This window comes from Carassius gibelio, chromosome B7, assembly GCF_023724105.1.
Source record: "Carassius gibelio isolate Cgi1373 ecotype wild population from Czech Republic chromosome B7, carGib1.2-hapl.c, whole genome shotgun sequence".
Classification (NCBI taxonomy): domain Eukaryota; kingdom Metazoa; phylum Chordata; class Actinopteri; order Cypriniformes; family Cyprinidae; genus Carassius; species Carassius gibelio.
In genome coordinates, this window is record NC_068402.1 from 27,095,493 (window position 1) to 27,117,782 (window position 22,290).

The 22,290-nt window shown below is 35.9% G+C and overlaps 1 protein-coding gene across 1 annotated transcript; it reads right to left on the reverse strand.

The window, feature by feature from the left end:
- Positions 1–652: 652 nt before the first annotated feature.
- On the reverse strand, positions 653–21,004 carry dok1b (docking protein 1b). The gene is made up of 5 exons (XM_052560947.1): positions 20,569–21,004; positions 13,388–13,681; positions 12,744–12,834; positions 5,023–5,195; positions 653–2,344 (listed from the first exon to the last, which is right to left on the reverse strand). Exons 1-5 carry the CDS (start codon positions 20,623–20,625, stop codon positions 1,235–1,237), a joined length of 1,725 nt encoding a protein of 574 aa, XP_052416907.1. The 5' UTR covers positions 20,626–21,004; the 3' UTR covers positions 653–1,234.
- Between the last annotated feature and the right edge of the window lie 1,286 nt (positions 21,005–22,290).

Genomic DNA, 22,290 nt, shown 5'->3' on the forward strand with positions numbered 1-22,290 from the left:
AAAAGTTGTCAATCCACTTCCTTTTTTAATACCTATGAGTTAATCCGCTCTTAAAATTAAACACTGCAACCCAGTATGATGGTAAACTATGCTTTTTAAACAAGTCAGACCTTGGACCAAATGAATGCATTCTTTTTAGATGAAGGACTCTGCTCTGTCAACACATTCACTGCTTTTCTGCTTAAGAGCACTAAACGTTGAGAAAATAAAGCAGAATGTGATGAATAGATCAGATTTTGGCGGTCCGCTCAAAAGAAAAAAAAAGCTGAAAGAAAAGACTTGGGGAGACTGGAGAGAGGACAAAAGGAAATGAGTGAGAGGGCGAATGAGAAAGAAAACAGGACAGGGAACAGTCTGTACCTTCACACACTGCCAGGCAGACACATTAACTCAGCCAACATTTAACTCCCATTTGAAGTAAGGCCCCTATTTTACACAGATGGTTAATATTCACTTTGCATCAGGATTATCCCTCAGATGTCGGACACCGTTCAAGACAACAGAGGACTAGATGAATAAGGGACTAAGAGTGAAGGCTCGGTCATTCAGGGTGATTTTATGCCCTCACAACAAACCAAGTCCAGATTTTTCCTTTGATATGTACATGTATTTGTACATTTTTGGAAATGGAAAAGTAAGAATAACTAGAGAATTCTCTTGTACTATCATTTTTATCATCATCATCATGTTAAACAACAGCACAGCTGCTGACTCATTCACATACATATAAAACACACACACACACACACACAGAGCAGTGGATTAGTATCCTTTTGCTACAATCCCCATGCAAAACAATTCAAGGTTTGTGCGTACAAAAACCAACCTTTTTGTCTTTGCACTTTAACCATTAAATTGGATCTGGCAGATAACATTCACACACGAACACTCAGATTCTTCAGGGAGCTAAGTATTATGACAAGTGCTTTATAATTTCTTCCGATACAAAAGTCACAGACTCAAATATGCAAAACAGGATTACTTTGCCCAAGAAGTGCAAAAATCTGGCATGTGCCAGTACAAGCCCTTTCAGAGGGCTTTATACATTTAAAGTGTTACAGTCTTAGCTCTCAGTCATTTTGACGGTCAGTGACTACATGACTGAGGTTTCAATCCGAGCACTACGCTCCACACTCACTGAACACTCCCTTGTTAACCATAAATGAATTTCCTTTAATGAAATGTCTAAGGGTTAAGAAAAAGGAGACCAGGATGCCTGAATTGAAAGGTTAGGTCAAATGTCACCTAAGTTGTCATAGATGATGTCTGGAGCCTGCATGGTAGGATGCCACGCATTGGGAGGCGGCTGATTTCTAGATACTTTACTGTAAAGCTCCATATTGTTTCCTGCACCAGCACCTCTTCTGCCACCTTCCATGTTGTTATGGCTGTTGCTACTGTTATTGTTGTTCTGGTTAGCACTGCCTTTAATTTGAGGCAGTGGAGGAAGGTCTTTCTTGGGCAGTGCTACTTTGCCTGGTTTGGGTGCTGTGACAGGTTTGGGGCCTTTTGGTCTGGGCACTGGCAGTGGTTGTTGAGCCACCTCGTAACCTTGAGGCTCCTCCATTCCTCTGGTTCTCCAGGGATGCATTTCCAACCGTGCTTCATCATAAAGCGTAATAATAGGCTGCGCAGATACGGCACGTCCCTCTGGCTCATCGTAGATGTGCTCTGTGGCACTTCCATCTGCAGGGTGCCTGCTTCGCCCATCGAGTCCCAATCCCACTGTTCTCTGCACCAAGTCCAGACTGATCTGATCATAGACGTCTGAATAGAATGGATCAGACTTGATGCCTGGGTGGCGGCTACCCCCATCGTCGCCAGTCGGTCTAAGACGTGGGTTAGGAGTGGGCATGACTTTGATGCTGTCCACCGGGTCTGAGTACAAACAGTCCCCTGGACTGGGCGGCGGACGGACCGAGTCAGCAGGCTCCGAGTATAGGCTCCCTTGGTCCTCTAACAGATTTTTGGACCCACGTGGCATGGGAGATCTTGGCGGGGTCCCACCAACAGGAGGTGGCGGCTCTGGAAGGCTTCGGCCCTTTAAATTTTTCCCATCATTTTCCTTTCTACCAAAGACACCGTCCGCAGACCCAGGCTTGCTACCACCAGAATCTCCATCTGGTTCACGACTGTTTGCTTCGGAGATGGCAGCACGGATTTGCTGGAGAGCTGGGCAGTCAGAGTCTAATGAATAACTTTGGTGTTGTTCTTCAGCTTGGGCTTTCTGCTCCCGAATGGATTCCTCAACAATGTGGAATATTTCATTTCCCTGCTTTGTCTCGAAGGTGAAGTTCCCCGGCCCAGATTCACATCTTCGTCCAGCTTCAAAAGAGAACATAACCTGCAGAGAATGTGACAAAGTTTTGGGATATTTCATTAGTTTTGTTTTATTCACTTATGGACATGGACAATAAAATTGCTTTTTGTATGAACCTTCTTTAAATAAATGTCATCAAGTTATCAATATTATTTTAGCATTATTTATATACTATTATAGATTTAATTATATAGATTGTTTTTTATATTTTCAGTTTTTATATTAATTTTAGTAGTTGCATTAAGTGATTTTGTTTCAGTTTTTATTTCTTATAAAATTTTTCACAACTGGGGAAAAAAAGGTCTCATTAATCGTTCCTGTCACATTTTATCTTGGGGACAAATTCTCACTATTGACTAACTATTAACTACAAATTTTGCCTCAAACTCTTAATTTTCTACTAATTAATAGTTAGTAAGGTAGTTACATTTAGGTGTGGGGTAGTATTAAGGGATCTAAAATATGGCCATGCAGAATAAGGAATTAATATATGCTTTACAAGTACTAATAAAAAGTATAGTAATAAAAAAGTACTACTAAGCCATTATTTGGGGTGCTCCAATGAGGATTTTTAAAGCCAATCACAGAAAGCAGTGTCTGCTAATATGATCACTGAAACAGATGTTTAAAGCCTTCTTTTTAACATGTAGAATTATTTATAGTGGTAATCCAATCAAGATTTGTATACATTTATTCAGGGCCTGAATTTCATTTTTGAAAATGAATTCCCCTTTTAAGTGACTCTTGTGTGAGGGATTTTTTTTTTTAATTTGAGGAGTGGGGGGGGTGGGTGTGAAGGTTGTTGACATTTTTTCAAAAATATATATCTATCTCACCAAAATGTTTGATCATGCACTGCTTTTGTGTTTTGACAACCGTGCAGTTGTGGCAAAATAGCTTACACACAGCACAAGCCTTATTTTGTGAGCTGTATGACCTGTATGTATACCAGGTTCACACATACTCCGTTTGCAGTGCACATGCAGTCCAGGTGCAGTACATAAGCAGTGCAGAAGCAGCAGGTGCTCACTGTGCTTTCACACAGGAGTCTGCAACTGAACCAGGGCTGTTTACAAACACAACATTTATCCATTATTTTGACTGTCAAATCCAAAAGCATTCTGATAATTATTTTTTTTTACACAGTATACTAATACAATCTTTCACAGACTTGTTTAAACACAATAAATATAAGAAACTAATTCTTCATTGCTTTTTACTTTTGCATTTAGGCTTCTAGATTGATATATTAAGTTGGTCAAGCAAGTGGCTTACATTATCATAGAAATCCAAAATAAAACTAACCATTGACAGAAACAGTCAATTCTACTGCCTTTTGCATTACATTTTTTTATTACAAGCAATCCGGCGCTTAAAAATTAACTCTTTTACTACCTCCACGTTTATTACTGCCTTATCTAAAAGTGGTCTGCTCTTTTCCTTTAAACCTTGCAAAAAAACATAGCCTGAGTGCTGACTGTGAAACACAGGAAACTTTAATTATAAGCATTTATTATGTAATTACAAAAATTTCATGTCAATCGATGTTCATATTTACTGCAAATAATGCGTTCTTACTTTAAAGCAGCGCTTGCAGCACAGCAAAAATAGACTCTGTGAGGAAACGATCTCTGCACTGCTGCAAACGCCCTGCTCCTGGAACACACTGCCAGACCACAACCATGTGCAGTGTGAACGCTTTAATCCGTTAACATGAACAAGGAACAACACAAACTGCAAATGGAGTAATGTGAACCTAGCCTTGTGTGTGTGTGCATGCTGCGAGTGTGCATGAGCACGCACTCTCCAGGAGAGCATGCGAGCGCTAAATAGTTTAAATACTAGCAAAAATTAAAAAGAAATGCGATTTATAAAATTAAGTGTCGATGCGACACTGCCTCGATTGTGCAAGTGACAATTCTTGTGTCAACTGTGCAGTGTGCAGCTCACTTAGTGCAGACGAAATGTTTTTTGTCGCCATTTGCGCAAAATTTTTTCAATTTAAATTATTTGTAATATATCTCTGGACAGAGATTGTACTGGTGCTGCTTTTTCGAGATCCGCCATTATAGAGACCGGTGATCAAACATCCCAAAGCGATTATCGGCCAGTAGTCAATCAGAGCACCCCTAGCCATTATGCAAGTAATATGCATGCTAATAATCAACTAGTTAATAGTGAAAATTGGTCCCTTAAATGTTACAATCTTTTCACACCATCATAACCTGCATTCAGTAGTTATTCACCGCATTAGCTCTGCCTTCCACCCACTCATAAAGGAGAGAGGAAGGCCAGCTTCCTGTACCAAGGCAGTTTCTATAGTAATGACAGGAAGCTGAGTTGGAAACAACAGTGGCTTAAGTTCCTACTTTATATGTCAACTGTAGTATGGGGCCAGCTGTCTGCAACTATGTTGGGTTAATGCAAACAGCTTTTAGATTAATTTAGATACACTGTAAGCAGTCTATATTGTAAGGAGTGAGTGTCTGCAAGCTACGCATTTTCAAAGTCAAGGCTAAGACTGAATGCAGTCAGTGTTGAAGGTCATCCATCACATTTTATCATCCCAAAAAAGAGATTTAGTGGTATTAAATGTCATCCAATTGATCATTGTTAGCAATTCACATTGAATCATTTCTAAATTTTGAAATGTCCTCAGTTAAAGCATAGAAAGGTTTCAAACCAATAAAAATCTAACTCACCCGGTCTCTTCCATAGCGCCGGAGAAGCTTGTAGGGCCATATGAGTAAATCCTTTTTAGTCTTGGGGTCCTTCAGGATAAGGTTGTCTATATTAGCCCTAAGCCAGTAATTACCAGAGAGACCACAGCGCTCTGATGCTTCTGTCCTCTGGACACTCACCCAAAACTCATTAACTGCAAAACAGAACAGATTCAAGTTAGTGTGTATATGAAATTCCTTGTTCTGAATTTGGTTCAAGTTAGAATTAATACCACAGGTCAGGTATAATTTGTATGTGGCTCAAGGACAAAAAGGACAAACCATGATAAAGAACTATTTAATTATAAAATCAACTTTACAGCTGCAGTCTGTAAGTCTTGCCTCTTTGTCGCCGTCTCTATTTGAAAGCTCCAATTGCAGATGTTTGCGGAATTATCATCTTTATGTGTATTGTGCATCAGTACAAATCCTCAGTATGGATGAATCTAATGTTTTGTGGAATATGTGGGACTGTCAGTCACCGCACCAGTTTGTATATTCACTGTATACAGAGTCACAGATTGTAGGTCTTGGAAGTATGATCAAAATAATTTTGTTCTGACCAACTGAGGTTCTGGTGTTATTCTGGTGATTAATTCTAACAATTGCTTAGCTCATATCACATCAGAATATGCAGATTATTGTTATACTTTGTTCTTAAAATGTTAATGTTTACTACATCAGCATTGTGTGACTACGTGTATTTAGTTTGTAGTAGGGTTACCTGTAGACTACTGGAGACTATGGGTGAATTCTCACAGATGATTGTTGCATGGACCTTTCTGGATTACAATCCACCATCAAAATTATAAATTCTATTATTCCAGCTGCTGTGAGAAAAGACTATAAATGATCCACCCCCAGCCGCATTCTCATGTGTGAAATAGTCTACTGCCAAGACCAGTGTTAACTTTGACAACAAATTTTGATTTAGTTTTAGTCATAGCCTTTTGACCATATTCCTTATTCTTTTCAAGCAGACTTCTGAGGAGATTTCTGTCTTTTGTTGCTTGATTAACATCAATGATTCAGACAATAGCAACTAAAACACACTGCTATACCTTTAAAACAAATGCACAGTTGCAATGGATGCAATGTACTGATACAAGTTCTCCCTACTGTTTACGTTTACTTTAGACCTATTCAACTGTGTTTATGAGAATACTCATCAAAACAGACAATTTGACATCATTTTGTGTGCAATTCTCCATTCATGCGACACGAGTACTCTGACTGAAGTTCTATCTCTTTTCTTACTCCCACATGTTGACATTTTATTTTTTATGTTTTATGCGACGTGCAGCAAGTGTATGTTTGTTAGCTTATGTCCCGCTAGTTCATATGTGCGCATCTAACCTCCGAACCACGCAGCAGATTTGTTCTGAATAAGCCTCTTCCCAAATCCTAATAATGTCAATAGATTTACATCATAGATTTTGTCATTCAAAAATAGTTTAAGTTCATTATCATCTCATTGTCAGAGAAAAAAATTTTGTTGATAAATTGTGATAAATTATTCATCAATTAAATTAACACTAGCCGGGACTCTTTCCTAATGTTTACGTACAGATGACAGGTAATGACGCAGAGACGAAAGGGACTCTGTATTTATAATGTACTTATATTCCCACCAAAAACCTACCAGTACCAGAAATTAGAGAACATTACAAGCTTGCCATTGTTAATTTGGCTATGGTAAGATGATTTAAACATTGGCTGATTATCTACTTGGGGCAAAAAAAAAAAAAAAAAGTAATAATAATAATTTGGGGTATAATTTTTAACCAAAAAACATTATGGACTGCAGCTTTAAAATACACACCAACAATTTAAATAATTTACATTTTTGGATGAATCTCCCTTTAAGAACTTTATTATTTGTAAATAAAAACACCTTATTTATATAAGACCATAATATTTATCTTTAATCAGGCCCTCATCAAATTAACATTTTACTTAAATTAAAATTAATTAGATCTAAACATCAAAAAAGAAAGAAGTTATTGCATAGAGTTTAGCTGACTAGTATAAGTAGGATGGTAGTCATAAGACAAAAAACCATGGTCCTCATTATGTTAAAAAAAGAAAAAGAAAAAAGTAATAATAAACTATAAAATTTGTAGTTAAAATAAACATCAAGAAACTACACCTATAACACCTATAAAATTAAAATATTCCCCAATATGTAATAACAGTAACAATTTTAATAAATTGTTTTATTTATATTATTGTAGAAGGTAAACATTGTTAAATTACTATGGTGCTGAATTGATAAGCCTAGTGCCGTATTCCAATATACCTCATTATTGTGGCTGTTTTCAGCCAGCATCACTACAGAACCTTTAATGTTCTCATATCACACAACTGTATTAAATCTGTGTCTCATCCGAGCGGAAACCTCCCGCTCTCTCTCCTAAAGCCAACAAGGAAGTGACTAAAAATGCAATTCACTGCCTGGCCACTGGAGGTTGGCTGCAAAAGGCAGCCAGTCCCATAGACTCCCCATTTTAAAATTCCCAAATTTACAAAAAAAAAAAAAAAAAAAACGTTTACAGCTTGGTTAAAAAAAATTATTTTGGTCTATCTCGCTAATTTTGCCCTTCATGACAACTGTGAGGGGGGTGACTTTTTTGTATAATTCATTTGTGTAAATTATATTAGGCCTTAAAGATCTGCATAATTAAGGGCATGGCCACTTGAGAGACAGGTGGATTGCCGCTGCTGACAATGCCATCGAGCTAGATGGGCGTGGCTTCAGCAACCAGCTCCCGCCTTTTTGCCCATTTTCGATTGTCTGGGAGAGTCGCGCGGTGATGCGCTGCCAAGATGGCGACAGACTGCTCTGCACACTTTGAGCTTCAAAAACGCTCCTCAGGAGTCTACAGGTGACGTCACAGACACTTTGTCCATGTTTTTCATTCAGTCTATGGTCACATCTAAATGGATCAAGCAACTTGCGCTGTTTATCACTTCTTATATATCGTGGCAAAATAATTTTCCTGCTCTGCTTTTACAGGTTGCTGGTGGATGCATCGGGTAGTGCCACTTTGCAGTTTCGCATGCGCTGTAATTTAAAAATGCCTAATATCTGGGAGATCTCCCTCATTTCGATGATCGGGCCACTACTGATATTAGAATGTCCCAGTGCTCCTGATGGCCAGTAGGCCTTTGCAGGCCCCTCTGTCACCCTTTTCCCCCAACTAGCGAGGCCCCTGACTACGGTACATTACATACTATATTTAAAAATATATATATAGACCTATAAATTATAAAAGTACAAATAAATAAACAATTATAAACATACACATGGCTAACCTACTTAAATAAGTAATCTAACTATACATATTCTTGACTTTATGATTTGGACTTATCTTTTGGGTTTTGCATGTAAAAACTAAAACTTTGTGGTACAAAGAACACACTAAATTTAATCATTCTGTAAAAAAGATCAATACACAATTTCAAAGCGTCTTTATAGAGTTTCATCATTGTCCACATTTAGCAGTTTAGACCAGGACGGTAATATAGTTTAAATTTTTGGTAACACTTTAGTATAGGGTCCAATTCACACCAATAAATAGTTGCTTATTAGCATGTCTATTATTAACATATTGGCTGTTTATTAGTGCTTATAAAGAACATATAATGCATGACATCCCTAATCCTACCCAATACCCTAAACTTAACAACTACCTTATAAACTATTAATAAGCAGCAAATAAGGAGTTAATTGAGGCAAAAGTCATAGTTAATGGTTAGTTAATAGTGAGAATTGGACCCTAAAATAAAGTGTGACCAAATTTTTCAATAATAACAAGCTACCAAGATGTTTTCTATACAATTTTACATGAGGCTTATAAGTAAAACTGAAAGTTCTTTGAATCTTAGGAAATTAGCCAACACTGGTCTTTTTTATATCACATAGGAACATCCACAATGTAAAAACAAAACTACAACCAGGATGTTTTTTTATTTGATGGGACTCATATGCTATTTCCCTGCTAAGTTCAGCAAGTTCAGATATGCTTCTGCTTATCAGAGACTACAGGCCGTGAGTGCCGATTACCCTATTTTCCTCTGCCTCTATAAATGCTCCCATGCAAACTGATAACATACAAAATGAGTTGCTCCACTCTAATCTTCTTTTATTTTCTTGTCTACCTCTGGATTGGCTTTCAAACAAAATACCAACAGACACTGGACATGGCTCAAACAACCATTATCCATGCGTTATACTCTAATATCCACTGTCATGCCAGAAAATGTCTATGCAAAGGAGATAATTGAGTGCCAAGACCGTATCATTGCAAGCCTTTTAAATGTCAACTCTCACACTCTTTGAGGAAGTCAGTGCTGCCCTTACTTAAAACAGAAGTGATCGCAAACTATTTCCCCAGAAACACTGGAGAATGCACAGCAGGAGCAGGAGGTAGTTTGCGAACTGAGTGGACTTAACAGTGACCCCTTGACTGTTGACCAAGCATAGCACTGGTCGAAGTGAGTGCCAGCCTTGAAGGAGGGGGCAAGGGAAATGGCTGAGATTTTGCACTCCATTTAATTTTTTAGCCCTTTTTGTTTTTTACTCAGGGACTATTCAAATAAAATTAGTGTGACACAGCCAGCTATGTCTTTTTGAAAACAGCCAAGTGTAACCACATTCAAGAGCTCTAAAATTTCAGTCAGTGTAACTAACATGAGCAGGGAATTTGCATGCGATCCATTTGCATCTAACAGAATATTTCTGTATATTCACTGAGAGCAGTTATGCTGATCTAGGTGTGCATATAAATTAAGTCTAGCAACCAAAAAGCAACAAAACTGATTAAGAGGTCGACCGATAGTGGATTTGACTGTTTTCGATAGCTAGGTTAGACCACACTGGCTGATACCGATTAATTAATCGATAGATGTTCAAATGGATACTGAACAAAAACTAAAAATAGTAGTAGAATAATAATAAAAGTAACAATAATAATAGTAATAATAATAATAGTAATAGTAAATGTGGAAATTACCACACTCTAATACGGCCCTATGAAATCAGTTTTTTATTTATTTTTTCTAAATTCCATTATTTCCATTTAATTTTTTCTGGATTATGTTTTTTCCATTTTTATTTTGTCCACTCCTTTTTAATAGTTAGTTTATTGTCATAAAGCAAGTCTTATTAATTAAAATAAAAAATGTACATGTTTCGGGCTCTATGAAATGTTTTATTTATTTATTTATTTATTTATTTATTTTTTATTGTTACCAAATTATGTGTTTTAATTTAATTATTTGAATGCATAAAATAACTTTTTTATTCTTAAAGAAGCCTAATGATTTTTTTCCCCACAATAATTGTGTGTGTATTAACATTTTTATTGTTATCAAATCAAGGCATGAAACATTAATTTATCTTTTAATTACTGAAAATTAAGCAAACTTTTTTTTGGCAAACAAAGGGGAATTACTATTCAAATTAAATCATGGAAGAAATTTTTTGTGATTATTCCTTTAAAAATAGTAGTAGACAACACGTAGTAGTAGTAGTAGGCTATTTACATTCTACTGAAAAACAGACTCCAAAACAAACTGGAATTTTATTTTGATGGGTTGCTGCGAGCAAACGGAAAGGGTGATCTATATTGCTGAAAATGCTCCATATACAATTCATTATGTACATTAACAACGTTTTGGGCGAATATAATGTAATTTAACCTGTTAACCTGAACCCCCCATTTCACAGCTGAAAGTGCTCTACCTAACTTAAAATTTTAACAGTTTCCTACTTCAGTGTGTTACAAACATAAATTCTTTGGAAAGAAGACACTTTGGGCTTTACTTTTTATCTACCAGATTTGATAATGATCGAAAATATTAAAAGTTATAGACACTGAAGTGCCTTGTATTTTTTTTACCACACTTATATATTTCTTATTTGATATAAAAATATGAAATCAGTCCTGGAACAATCTAGAAAAGTAATGGGTTGAAAGTCACATGTCTGTCTCATGAGTTTCTATTTCAAAGCTGAATAAGATATCATGAAAAATTAGACTCTAATTCAAATTAAATATTTACCAACTGTATTGAAGGCTTCTACAAACTATTTAGTCATTAAACATAACACTGCATAGAGTTTTTTTCAACTATAAAACACTAGACAGAAACGTAGACATCATATAAATAATTTATTTGAGCACTAGAAAAATACAATAAGAATAATTTGAGTAAGAAAAATAAGAATAAGAAAAATAAAAAAAGATTTAACTTTGTATTCCAATTACAGAAAATCCTGAGATTGCTAGAAATTCAGCATTTACAATGAATTACGATGCAAATAAGTGCTGATGTGCTTATGGCCACTTATACAAATGGTAATAACACAAATGCGCAATAAAGGAAATAATCCACTTCTCTATTCATATAGATGCGTTCACTTTGATAGCCGTGATCTTACAGTAATAGCGAGCTGATTTGTGCTGACTTGCATTCAAACAGAAGGTAATCATGCAGATACATTCACATTTAACATAAAAAACACTCTCACATATATAAAAACTGTTGAAAGATATAACAAATAAAGAAAAAGGCGATCGCTATAAGTTCCGCCTCCATCAGCTGACAGGTGCATCAGAGTGCGTCACGAGAGAGTGCCAGAATTCAAATATACTATCTTTCGCCTATCTTTCATTCATTCTCTTTCCCAGTGGATCATCTCATTCTGTTTGTGACACTGTATGCTGCAAAACCATGCTGTTTTTTTTTACTACAAAGACACAGTTTCTGAGCGTGAGTTATTCCATAACAGACACAAACAGTTCTGACACTGAAGAACTGAAACGTAAACAAAGGAATTATGATCCAATTACAACATTATTGCTTTATTGGACCAAACATGCTCCATGAGATGTCGTTCAGTGGACCCCAACCTTCCTGACTTAACCGGGATTTACAGCTGTGTTTATGACTCGTTATTACGACGAATTTGGTATGAACTGCATTACCATTTTGATGTGTTACACAAATGCAGCAAATACAGTCTTTATAAGCTTTCCATTGAAAAACAGCGATCTGTCGTCGATGCTTGAGGCTTAGATCTTTATAATGATATATAGTTTGTCAAGATTACATTTGTGCCATTTCATTTAATCTATTCGTAAACACTAACACGTGCGAGATAAGGGGCAATCAGGATGCCTGCGTCGGGGTGCTGGCTAACAGGTTAATGTAAAACAATGTGAATGGCGCTCTGTGGCAGGGCAGGATTTTCTGTCAGCTGCATTTAAATCTGGGTCTGAAGTTTCTCGCTCTGTTCAGCGTGCAGCATCATGTGCCTAAACGAATGGCACATGCTGTCAGTGATTTCAGCCACTAGAGGCCACTATAGCACTGTATAATGAAAACAGAGTCTTCTCAGCCGCTCTAGCAATTGACGCAATCCGGAAAACTATCAGCATGGATTTTTGCCGATAACCGATTGTTCCAGCAATCGACTATCGGTGCCAATTAATCGGTAAAACCGATAAATTGGTCGACCTCTAGAACTGATAGTGGATGTGACGTCAAGTCCTACGCTTTAAAAAAACACTCTGTTTATTATGAAAAGAGCATTTGGAGCCCCAAAAAAAATAAAAAATTGCTTTCATAATTTTAACCAGTTGGTTGGTAACACTTTAAACATGGGTAAATTAATAATGTCACACGTTGCTTCTTACCTTCCTCTCTGGAGAAATAAATGAGATTCTCTGCCATTTGAAGCTTTTGCTGTCCATTTGCGTCAATACTACCAAGAGAACCACTTCCTCCCTTAGAGCGATACAGACAGAGAAAGAAAGTAAGATCGAAAGAGAGAGATGCAGATTTAGTACAGAGGCAGCTGTGTCCTTCCCTTTGAAAATTATCAACAGATCTGAAATGGATTTCCATGTTTAAGAGCACCTTAAGACATGGTTAAAAGGTTATTATGCCTGTAAAATATTTTTTGTTGTTGTTTTCTTCTTATAAGTAAAAAGGCTCTGAGCTTTCAGGGGTATAAAAGCCTTAAAAGGTTGAATCACAAGAAGAAATGTCCTGGGCATATAAAACAATAATTAAAAGGCTATTATAAGGATTATTCATACAGTATTTTTTATAAAATAGTAATATTTAGTTATTGTCTTACATTATGCCTTCAAAATTAGCACTGCTGGACAATTTTATTCCCATTATTTATTTATTTATTTATTATTTTGTTATTTATTAAAATATTGTTAGGACCAAATACTAATATAATTTCTTCGAAAAACGTAACTCTCATTCTTCTCAGTCACAAGTGTTGACCACATTGAACTATTAAGAGGTCTCCATGATGTCATCTTACCTGAAAAGCAATCTCGCACATCTTCTCCACCCACTCGTTGGTCATATTTTTCTCAGCTGCAAAGACGTACGTCTTGTCATTGGTCTCCACACAGAAGGCAGCCATGTTTTCTTTGGGGCAAGTTTCAGTGACAGCAGGAAGTATGCTGATGCATTCGGACAGACGAATGATCTTCTTGTCCATTTTTTTAGTGCTAGGTTTATCACTAGCGCTGCCCGAGCAATCATAAAACTCAAGTCGTGCAATGCCGTTTTGACTCGCTGGGTAGAGTACAAACCAGTTCTTCTTCCATTTCTAAAAAGAAGAGGGGGACAAGAGGAAGTTTTTACTCTTCGATGAAGAACCAGCAGTGTCATGGGGGAATTCAACTATTATTCACTTATGGGTCTAAAAATATCTGAAAATGCATGCACACAGAACTATTTTTGTTATAGAAATATACACAGAATACAGGCTATGTCAAGCCATGTTGCCTCAGGTTGCTTCATAAGTCTTCATAAACTGAAAAATCAGTCCGTCCAAAAATCTTTTTTTTTATGTTTTTGAGTCGTCATTTTTCATCAAAATGTCAATTACACAATGGCAGACTTCTCCCTGCTAATGTATGTTGGACTTCTCCAATTGGTTACCTCAAAATGGATTTCATGATCACTGTCAAATCTGCCATCCAATCAACAACCAAAGGACAAAACCAAATCCCCACTCAATTTTTGTTTCGTTTTTCAATAATTTGTTTCACTTTGATATACTGTATGTCACAATATGGAAGAAAACTTGTTAAATTGTGACTTTTTAAAAATGGGAGTTGTAAATAATTGTTGATGTCAACACCCCTTAAAAAGGCCATAAAATCTTTGTGCAAGATGAGTACCAAAATCATGTCACTTTCTTTATTTAGCATCTGGATCATAATGCTGAGGTCAATGAAAGGAACTTGACAATGACTTTCAAACCCCTTCCTCCAGATGGACAACGAAAAGCAAATTCTGCAGCAAACAAGACATCTATGTGTATATGGGTGTGTGTATGAGAAAATGGGTTTGTGTCAGTTCCTCACATTGTTTGTAACACAACGAAAAAATTATGACCTTAAAAAATGTTTTAAGTTGATTTATTATTGAGATGCAGATTGTTGTTGTATTTACTAATGGCATGTACTAGTGCTGTGTATCAATGTATCGTCACAGAGATTTGGCGATACGAGTATCGATACAGCTGTCCCGTATTTGTGTGTGTGCTTGTGTTTGTGTGTACAGTGCCTTGCGAAAGTATTCATATCCATTATTTTTTGAAGCCTCATGTTAAACTGCTTTAAATTACTTTTTCCCCACATCAGTCTACACTCCATACATCATTATGGTAAAGCAAAATATTTTGCAGATTTATTAAAAATAACTTAAAAAAAACTTAAATGATTCTATTGCATAAGTATTAATTATCTGGGACAGTTTAAATTTAGCTCAAGAGCTTACATATTGCATGTAGATGTCACTACACTTTGAGTGAAGTTAACCTGTTGGCAAATTCAATTGAATGAGTATGATTTGGCACACACATACACACATCTTAATAAAAGGTCTAACAGCTGATAATGCATGTCTGAGATGAATGCATAAAATGACAGTCTGTACAGCTCAGAAACAGGTTTGTGTCAAGCCACATATTTTTGGAGTTCAGAAAAAAAATCTGCTTCACTGAAGGGTCACAGAAGCATGTAGTCTCGGTTACCCTTATGGAAAAAGTTTGAAACAACCAGGACTCTTCCTAGAGCTGGACATCTGTTCAAACGGAGCAACTGATGGAGAAGGGCTTTGGTTAGTGTGGTGACACCTGGTCATTCTAGTTCATATCATATGTGCAAATGGAAAAATCTACAAAAGGACAAACATAACTGCAACGGCGGTGTGGCAAGACTCAATCCTCTCTTCGGTTAAGACACATGACAACAATTAGCAAAAAAAGCACCTAAAGGACCCTCAAACTGTGAGAAACAAGATTCTCTGGTCTGATGAACCTCAATTCTAAGCATCATGTTTGAAGGAAACCAGCTCTGCTCATCACCTGCACAGTGCCATCCCAAAAGTAAAGTGTGCTGGTAGCAGCCTAATTTCGGTGGCAGGGACTGAGTCAGACTAATTGAAAAGCTCAATGTAGCAAAATATTGAGATAGCCTTAATGAAAACCCAGTCCAGAGCATTCAGAACCTCAGACTGGGCAGAAGGTTCACCTTTCAAGTTGTGACAGTTCTGTTTTTGCTTTGTCATATGGTGTATGGAGCGTATATTGATGTGGAAAAAAGTAATTTAACATTAGGCAGCAATATAAAATATGAAGAAAAAAAACGAAGCATTGTATATATGATTGACAGCTCAAGTGTTTAAAGGGAGAATTCTTTGATCACTGTTTTTACTTCGAATAACAATGTGAACGTTTTTCATTCTAAAAAACAATATGAAGTTGAGCATTCAGACGATGACTTCATTAACTGACACATAACGGAATTAAATTATTTTGCAATAGAACAGCAGATGATTCCTTAAATATAAGAACAATAATTTATCACAGATCAGGCTTTAGATTTAACCTGGTTACTGACATGTTATGGCATTATAGTTATTATATTCCACATCTAAAAACTGCACATTTGGACAACTTAGCATCTATATTTATTTTTATTCCAAGTTGTTGTTGGCAGCTTGGTTTCAATAAAAACTGTTTTTTGGACTAACAAGGAAGTTTTCATAGTACAGTGACTCTTATATTTCAAAAGATCAAGTAAGATTTCTCAATTCTCAATCTGAAGGTTTAGTTCACCCCACAAATATATAAATCACCATTTACTCATCCTCATATTATATAACCGCTAGATTCATATAGATTCACTTTATGAGCATAAAAGTTTGGGTGGAATGGACTGTTATCTGAAGAACATGAGTTTACAGTAAGTAATTTGCTATGAAACTCTGTTACACTTTCACTTTAATTACAATCCTACCTCACCACAATTCTATTCACAAGTCTACATTCCTCAGTAGTACATTTCAATGTTGTTGGATCATTCAAGCATCCATCTGCCTTAATTAACCCCTTGTACATAACAAGACAGTCATAATAGTGCACCCATCGAGTGAAGGGCTAATGTTCAGCTAATTACCAATTCCAAGGAGAAGATTAAGACGATACAATACAATAAATCGCAAATATTAGACAGAATCCAACACCTGACCATTGCACAATGACAAAAGCTACTGCAGAGACAGCAGATGTCAATGTGGTATAGAAGGTGCATGATATTGCCCAGCATGCGCTGTTTCCTCCACACTCTGCAGGTGTTTGTGTATTTATGTTCCTCTTAAAAACTGCCCCTTTTATCGAACTTCAGTGAGGACTGTACGAACAAGACTAAACCAACACTGATGGATACAAATACAAACCTTGTTTTAACTAAACGCTACATAAAATAAAATCACATTAGATCCTTAAATCAATGCCAAAATTAAACGAATCGATAATAAAATAGGGCCGTGTTATTTAATTGCAGAGCACCTTGTATAGCCATATAAGGCAACACTTGAGGAATATACTGTGCAGGATGGAAATTATGCAAATGATCAGAATGAAAGAGAGTGACTGATAACTTCCTAAAATCTGCATCCAAAAGTAATCTGATGAAAACAGAGTCTGCTTCTACTGCACTTTTTAAGAGGCTTCATATGTAAAAATTAAAAAAAATAAATTAAATTCAGCGACTTACAGTGCATTCAGGCTAACATTTTTACCTATCATGTGTTCCCGGGGAATCGAACCCCCAACATTGCGCTTGATAGCACAATGCTCTTCCAGTTGAGCTACAGGAACACTAAAAAAGAATATAATATACAGCTTATATATTCAAACAGGAAAATACCTTTAACCTGAAAATACTAGCAATTAAAAAATTGTTTATTGTTGGTAATGGTCCACTTCTTGCAAAGAATACATATGTAAAACAGTTTAACAGTTTCTAAACAGTGACTATCCTGTTAATATGTAGCCAATGTCACAATAAATGTGAATGATTCAGTAACTTCGCAGTTCATCGATCTGAGACTAGAGTCGTGTTCTGTCAGTGGATGTTAAGACGCTGCAGCTCTAAAAACTTTACACAGCCTTCCTTTCATGCATATCATTGTTTCATTGTTGCTAATAAAATCAGTACATACCTGTGTACATGCAGCATCTTTCATAACAAGGCAAGTAATAACAGTGTATGCTATTAAAAAACTATTAAATATAAAAACTATATATATTTTATTATATATAAAAACTATTCCCACTCTGAAACCCTGCATTATACAATAGAGCAGCATGCAAGACACATTTCACAAAGAACGAAGCCAAGAAGTGACTACAGTTCGCCCTGTTAAGGAAAGATCAGAAATGTGTAAAGTGCTTCTATTAATGCATCCATTAGGGCTTTACATTTCTTGGACAGTATGTCTTTGATTCTTTATTGAGAATCTCCTTGAGCTGTAGGAAAAAGTAAGAGCAAACGCCAAAGCTTTATGTCATCCGTCTTCTCTATACACAAACAAGGACTGGGACAGGGTTTGTCATGATATGTCTCACGCCAAGCAGTAGAGGCCATGTTTCAAACATGCAGTAATAGCCTACTGTTTATGTGAATGTGTATATACTCAATTCAATTTAGTTACGGTTTTAACTTTTGGGTTATAGAATGGCTCACACCTTTTCTTGGTTATTTCTCACCTTTTAACACGCAGTGCTTAAGGTGTATGGTATGAAACAGTGCATCATTAGAATGTTACAGAAACTTGTTTAGCAAAATTGGTTAACCCATTAAAAGTTGAAAAAAGTTTGAACGTGTTAAACAAAGTGAAAAAGTGACACTATGTTAAGAAGACTTATCTACGACTCATCTACTTAACAGACCTATGCTGCAGCATTTCCATATATGGACAAGCAGTTGTTGAAACAGGTTACATGGCAATGTTAAAGACCTTAAAAATATGAAAATACAAATTATTTTATGCAGGGTTGAATTTGAAATACTGAAACATGACTCCACTAGATAAAGAAAAAAGAGAAAATGTTTATTCATGTTTTACATAAAACAACATTTTCATGTTATTTTTTCCTATCCATCCTAATCTTTCCGACTTGTTTTGACAGTGTAAGTCACGAGCCTACAGCTGTAAAAGTGACATGCTTGTTCCAGCCTCCAGCAAAATGATCCAAACTCATTTGACTTTCATTACCAAACAAAAGCACTACATCAACGACAAAGAGCATGAGGTTTTAGGTTCCTCTAAAGTACTATCTTGTTTTCACGATGCCAGGGACTCACACTTGAATGCTTGTGCACAATACAACATCTCTTCTACATTTATTATTGACCCCGTCTCATTTGCTATGTTGGTCATACTTTTATCGGTTTCAGATGCATGTATAGATGGCACATTTGACTTTTAGACCTTCGGCGTATCAGTTCTCACAGCAGTATGATCCAGTGTGATTCAGTCATCACACTATGAATCTATCACCACCCTCTAAGCCTCCAAAAGAAGCATCACCATGCACACAAGATTATTTTTAGTAATGTGTTATTGTTGACAAGATATCTTGTACTTGCTATTAAACTTTGCTAAAAACCTTCATACAAGCTTACTGTGCTCCTGATGAATGAATGGCAGCATTAAAGTCCATCAGTGCTCAATTTGAATTTCTGCTGTTGCCTGAGGGTAAAGATATGTAGCTGTGCTCAGAATTTGCTTACTTCCACATAACAAAGAAGTTTCAGACAGAGGAAGTGAACAATAAATTAACGACAAACCATTGCTCCAGCAAATGTTTTTGATCCAGCAAAGGTCGGACTGAAGACATGTGACTCATATAAATGTCTAAAGAATGACAAAAATACATGCCTCACATTCATTCAGAGAGAAAACAAACAGAACCTTTTGTGGTCATGCGTCTGTGATGTAGCATTTTCCACTGCACTTGGACAGTCAAGAGAGTGGAAATTATTTAGACACAGCTGGCCATGTGTATGTGTATTCTCTTGGTTAGTGGTTAGATATCACTCACAAGAAAGAAAAGGTTGTTTGTCTAGCCTTAAATCTGTTAAATCGTATGTAGTTAGTGGCGTAAAAAACACAGAATATCCATGCTGAGAGCTGAAATACTCATTCATGTGACCACCTCATGCTGCACAAGAGGAATAGTCACTCCTTATTTAATGTTACATTTATATTTAGAAACATTAGCATATAAAATTGGGGTCTTTTCTGGTAGATGTTGTAGGTCCTCTTTCTTCCACTCTCTATATGCTTGGATCAATTTGAATTTGTAGATGTAAAAACATAAGTTTACAGCTCAGTGACGTGGTGCTCATTTTTTGCCTGGGCCTATAAAGTTACTTAAAATGCATTTAAAACATTTAGCTATAATTAGTTCTTAATGAAAAATCTTAAAAAAAAGTATATATATATATATATATATATATATATATATATATATATATATATATATATATATATTATATGCAGAATTTTTTGGAAAGAAAATGTTACCTTATGCCATTTAGCATACTTTGTAATTGTATTTCTAATTTAAAATCGATAAATAAACAGCCATGCAGGTAAGTTTTCAAATATTAGTGAAATTTGTTTTGTTGATGATAAGCATAAACACAGAGGACATGATTAGACCCTAATGACTGGTCAAGGTTTTTTATTTATTGCCACATATTAGTCTAATCATACATACTAATCATAAAAAACTACAAATCTTCTTGATAGTGATGTTTCAGACATATTAACAGATTTAAAAAAAAAAATAATATGTTAAATTTGTTAAAACAATTCTTTGAGCTTGAAAAAAAATGACATTTGCAACTTTGCATATTGACGTGCCTATTAAAGGTAGAAGAAACGTTTTGTATATTTATTTATTTATTTATTCAATGCTTACACCATATGACATTTTTGACTCACTGAATTAAATAAGTGAAAAAGTATAGAACCTTTTTCAAACGTGAATACAAATATTACATATTTAACAACTTGCACAAGTGTTTAAACTAACGTTAGTGTTTTGTAATGTTCTTCGGTTTATCATGTCAGAACAGACATCGGCATCTGTCAGTGCCTTTTCAATCAAACTCTGCGACAAGCTCTTACCTTTCCAAACTTCTGATGCTGGACGTACAGTTGTCCCTCCTTAACGTGAGTGTCCATTTTCAAAATACTCTCTCGCTGCACAGCAAGATAAACGATTATGAGATATTTCTCACTCTTTCGACTTTTTCCGATTTCCTACAGCGCGAACTTCCGCTTGGCAAACGTTTACATCAGGGCTGTTTCGACGTGAATTCATTAAAATTATTCTAGAAGTTAAATAAATGTTCGGATGGGGTTAATCTAAATGTTAAAACGAAATGTTTTCATGCTGCTGGTCCTGGATTTTTAGACGCTGCTCTGCTGCTGATCTCTCTCTCTCTCTCTCTCTCTCTCTCTCTCTCTCTCTCTCTCTCTCTCTCTCTCTCTCTCTCTCTCTCTCCTCGCGATAGAGGAAGCACGCGCCCACGGCCTTTCCTCCCACCTACTCCTCAGCCCAAACACAGGCAAAGCCTGACGTCTGAAACCCTTTCATTTGAAATGTTAAACATTTTTCAAAATATGTTTTCATCTCTGTTATAATGTTGTCACTGAGAAATCACAAGATAGGTGAAGTTACTGTGTTTACACCCATGAATTAATTCTGTAATTGCTTCAACTATTACCATTCATTTAGCATTGCAATAATTATGGATCTGTGATTGGCAAATACAGGGTGTCTTGCTGACTTCCATGACTGGTCCTTTTATTTTTAGAGGGGAATGCGCTGTTTGGTCTAAGACTTTGATCCATGACCTTCATTGGGCTGCTTCTCATAGTTTGCATACTGGTTTGTTTTTTCTATAATTCTCAATCTTGTACTGTACATGTCATGCAAACATTAACATTTGGTTTTCTGTTCTAAATTAAACACTGCATTACATAGCACCACATGCAAATTGTGGTGTTAATGTCACTGTGATAAAAATGTTGATAGTTACGGGAGTATGTATAGGCCTAATGGGTTGAAGCAGTAATAGGAGGCTAAAACCATCGGCAACAAAATGTTTTTATGATGTATAGCTGTCATAAAGATATTAAACCAGAAATCAGAATAAAAAGTAAAACGAAATCAAATGCGTCAATAACTTGCGAGACGTGGATAATTCGAAGAGAATCAAAAGCATCTGTACTACCACGGTAAAGCTGATCTCTGTGATTCACAGATTTCTGTAATTTAGTTCTTTACACAAGTACATGTCAGCAACTGTGGGTAGATAGTGTGTTTGGATTGTAAAATATTATTTCATCTTCACTGGATAGTAGAGAGACAGAATGTGGGACGACAGCAAAGAGTGAGTCACAGACGCAGTGGGAAGCATAAAGTAACACTGCTCACAATGACACATAAAGCCAGCTTGACACATTCGACTTTCCTCATTTAAACTGTATAAAATTGTTATTATCGTTACTTTTATATCTACTTTGAAAAATAATTCAATATATTCTGTAACTGTATTTGTATTTTTATTAATGTCTTGTATCAGTCAGCATCAAGGATGCATTTGTAAGTTTATAATAAAAATTATGTAAATGGTGAATAAAGTAAAAAAAAAAAAGTATTTAATGAATTGAAAAATCAACGTCACGTGATGATGGGACAGAAAGATTCGTTCATTCATGCTGCCATCTGTCGGTCTGATTGTGTCATCTAAGTTTATATATATATATATATATATATATATATATATATATATATATATATATATATATATATATATATATATATATATATATATATATATA

What these genes read in the sequence shown, in the direction of transcription:
- dok1b (XM_052560947.1), bottom strand. Translation starts at nt 20,625, where the DNA reads ATGGACACTCACGTTAAGGAGGGACAACTGTACGTCCAGCATCAGAAG. An exon ending in AGCATCAGAAGTTTGGAAAG is followed by an intron (nt 13,682 to 20,568) that starts GTAAGAGCTTGT and finishes TCTTCTTTTTAG; the next exon opens with AAATGGAAGAAGAACTGGTT. An exon ending in GGCGCTATGGAAGAGACCGG is followed by an intron (nt 2,345 to 5,022) that starts GTGAGTTAGATT and finishes CATTCTCTGCAG; the next exon opens with GTTATGTTCTCTTTTGAAGC.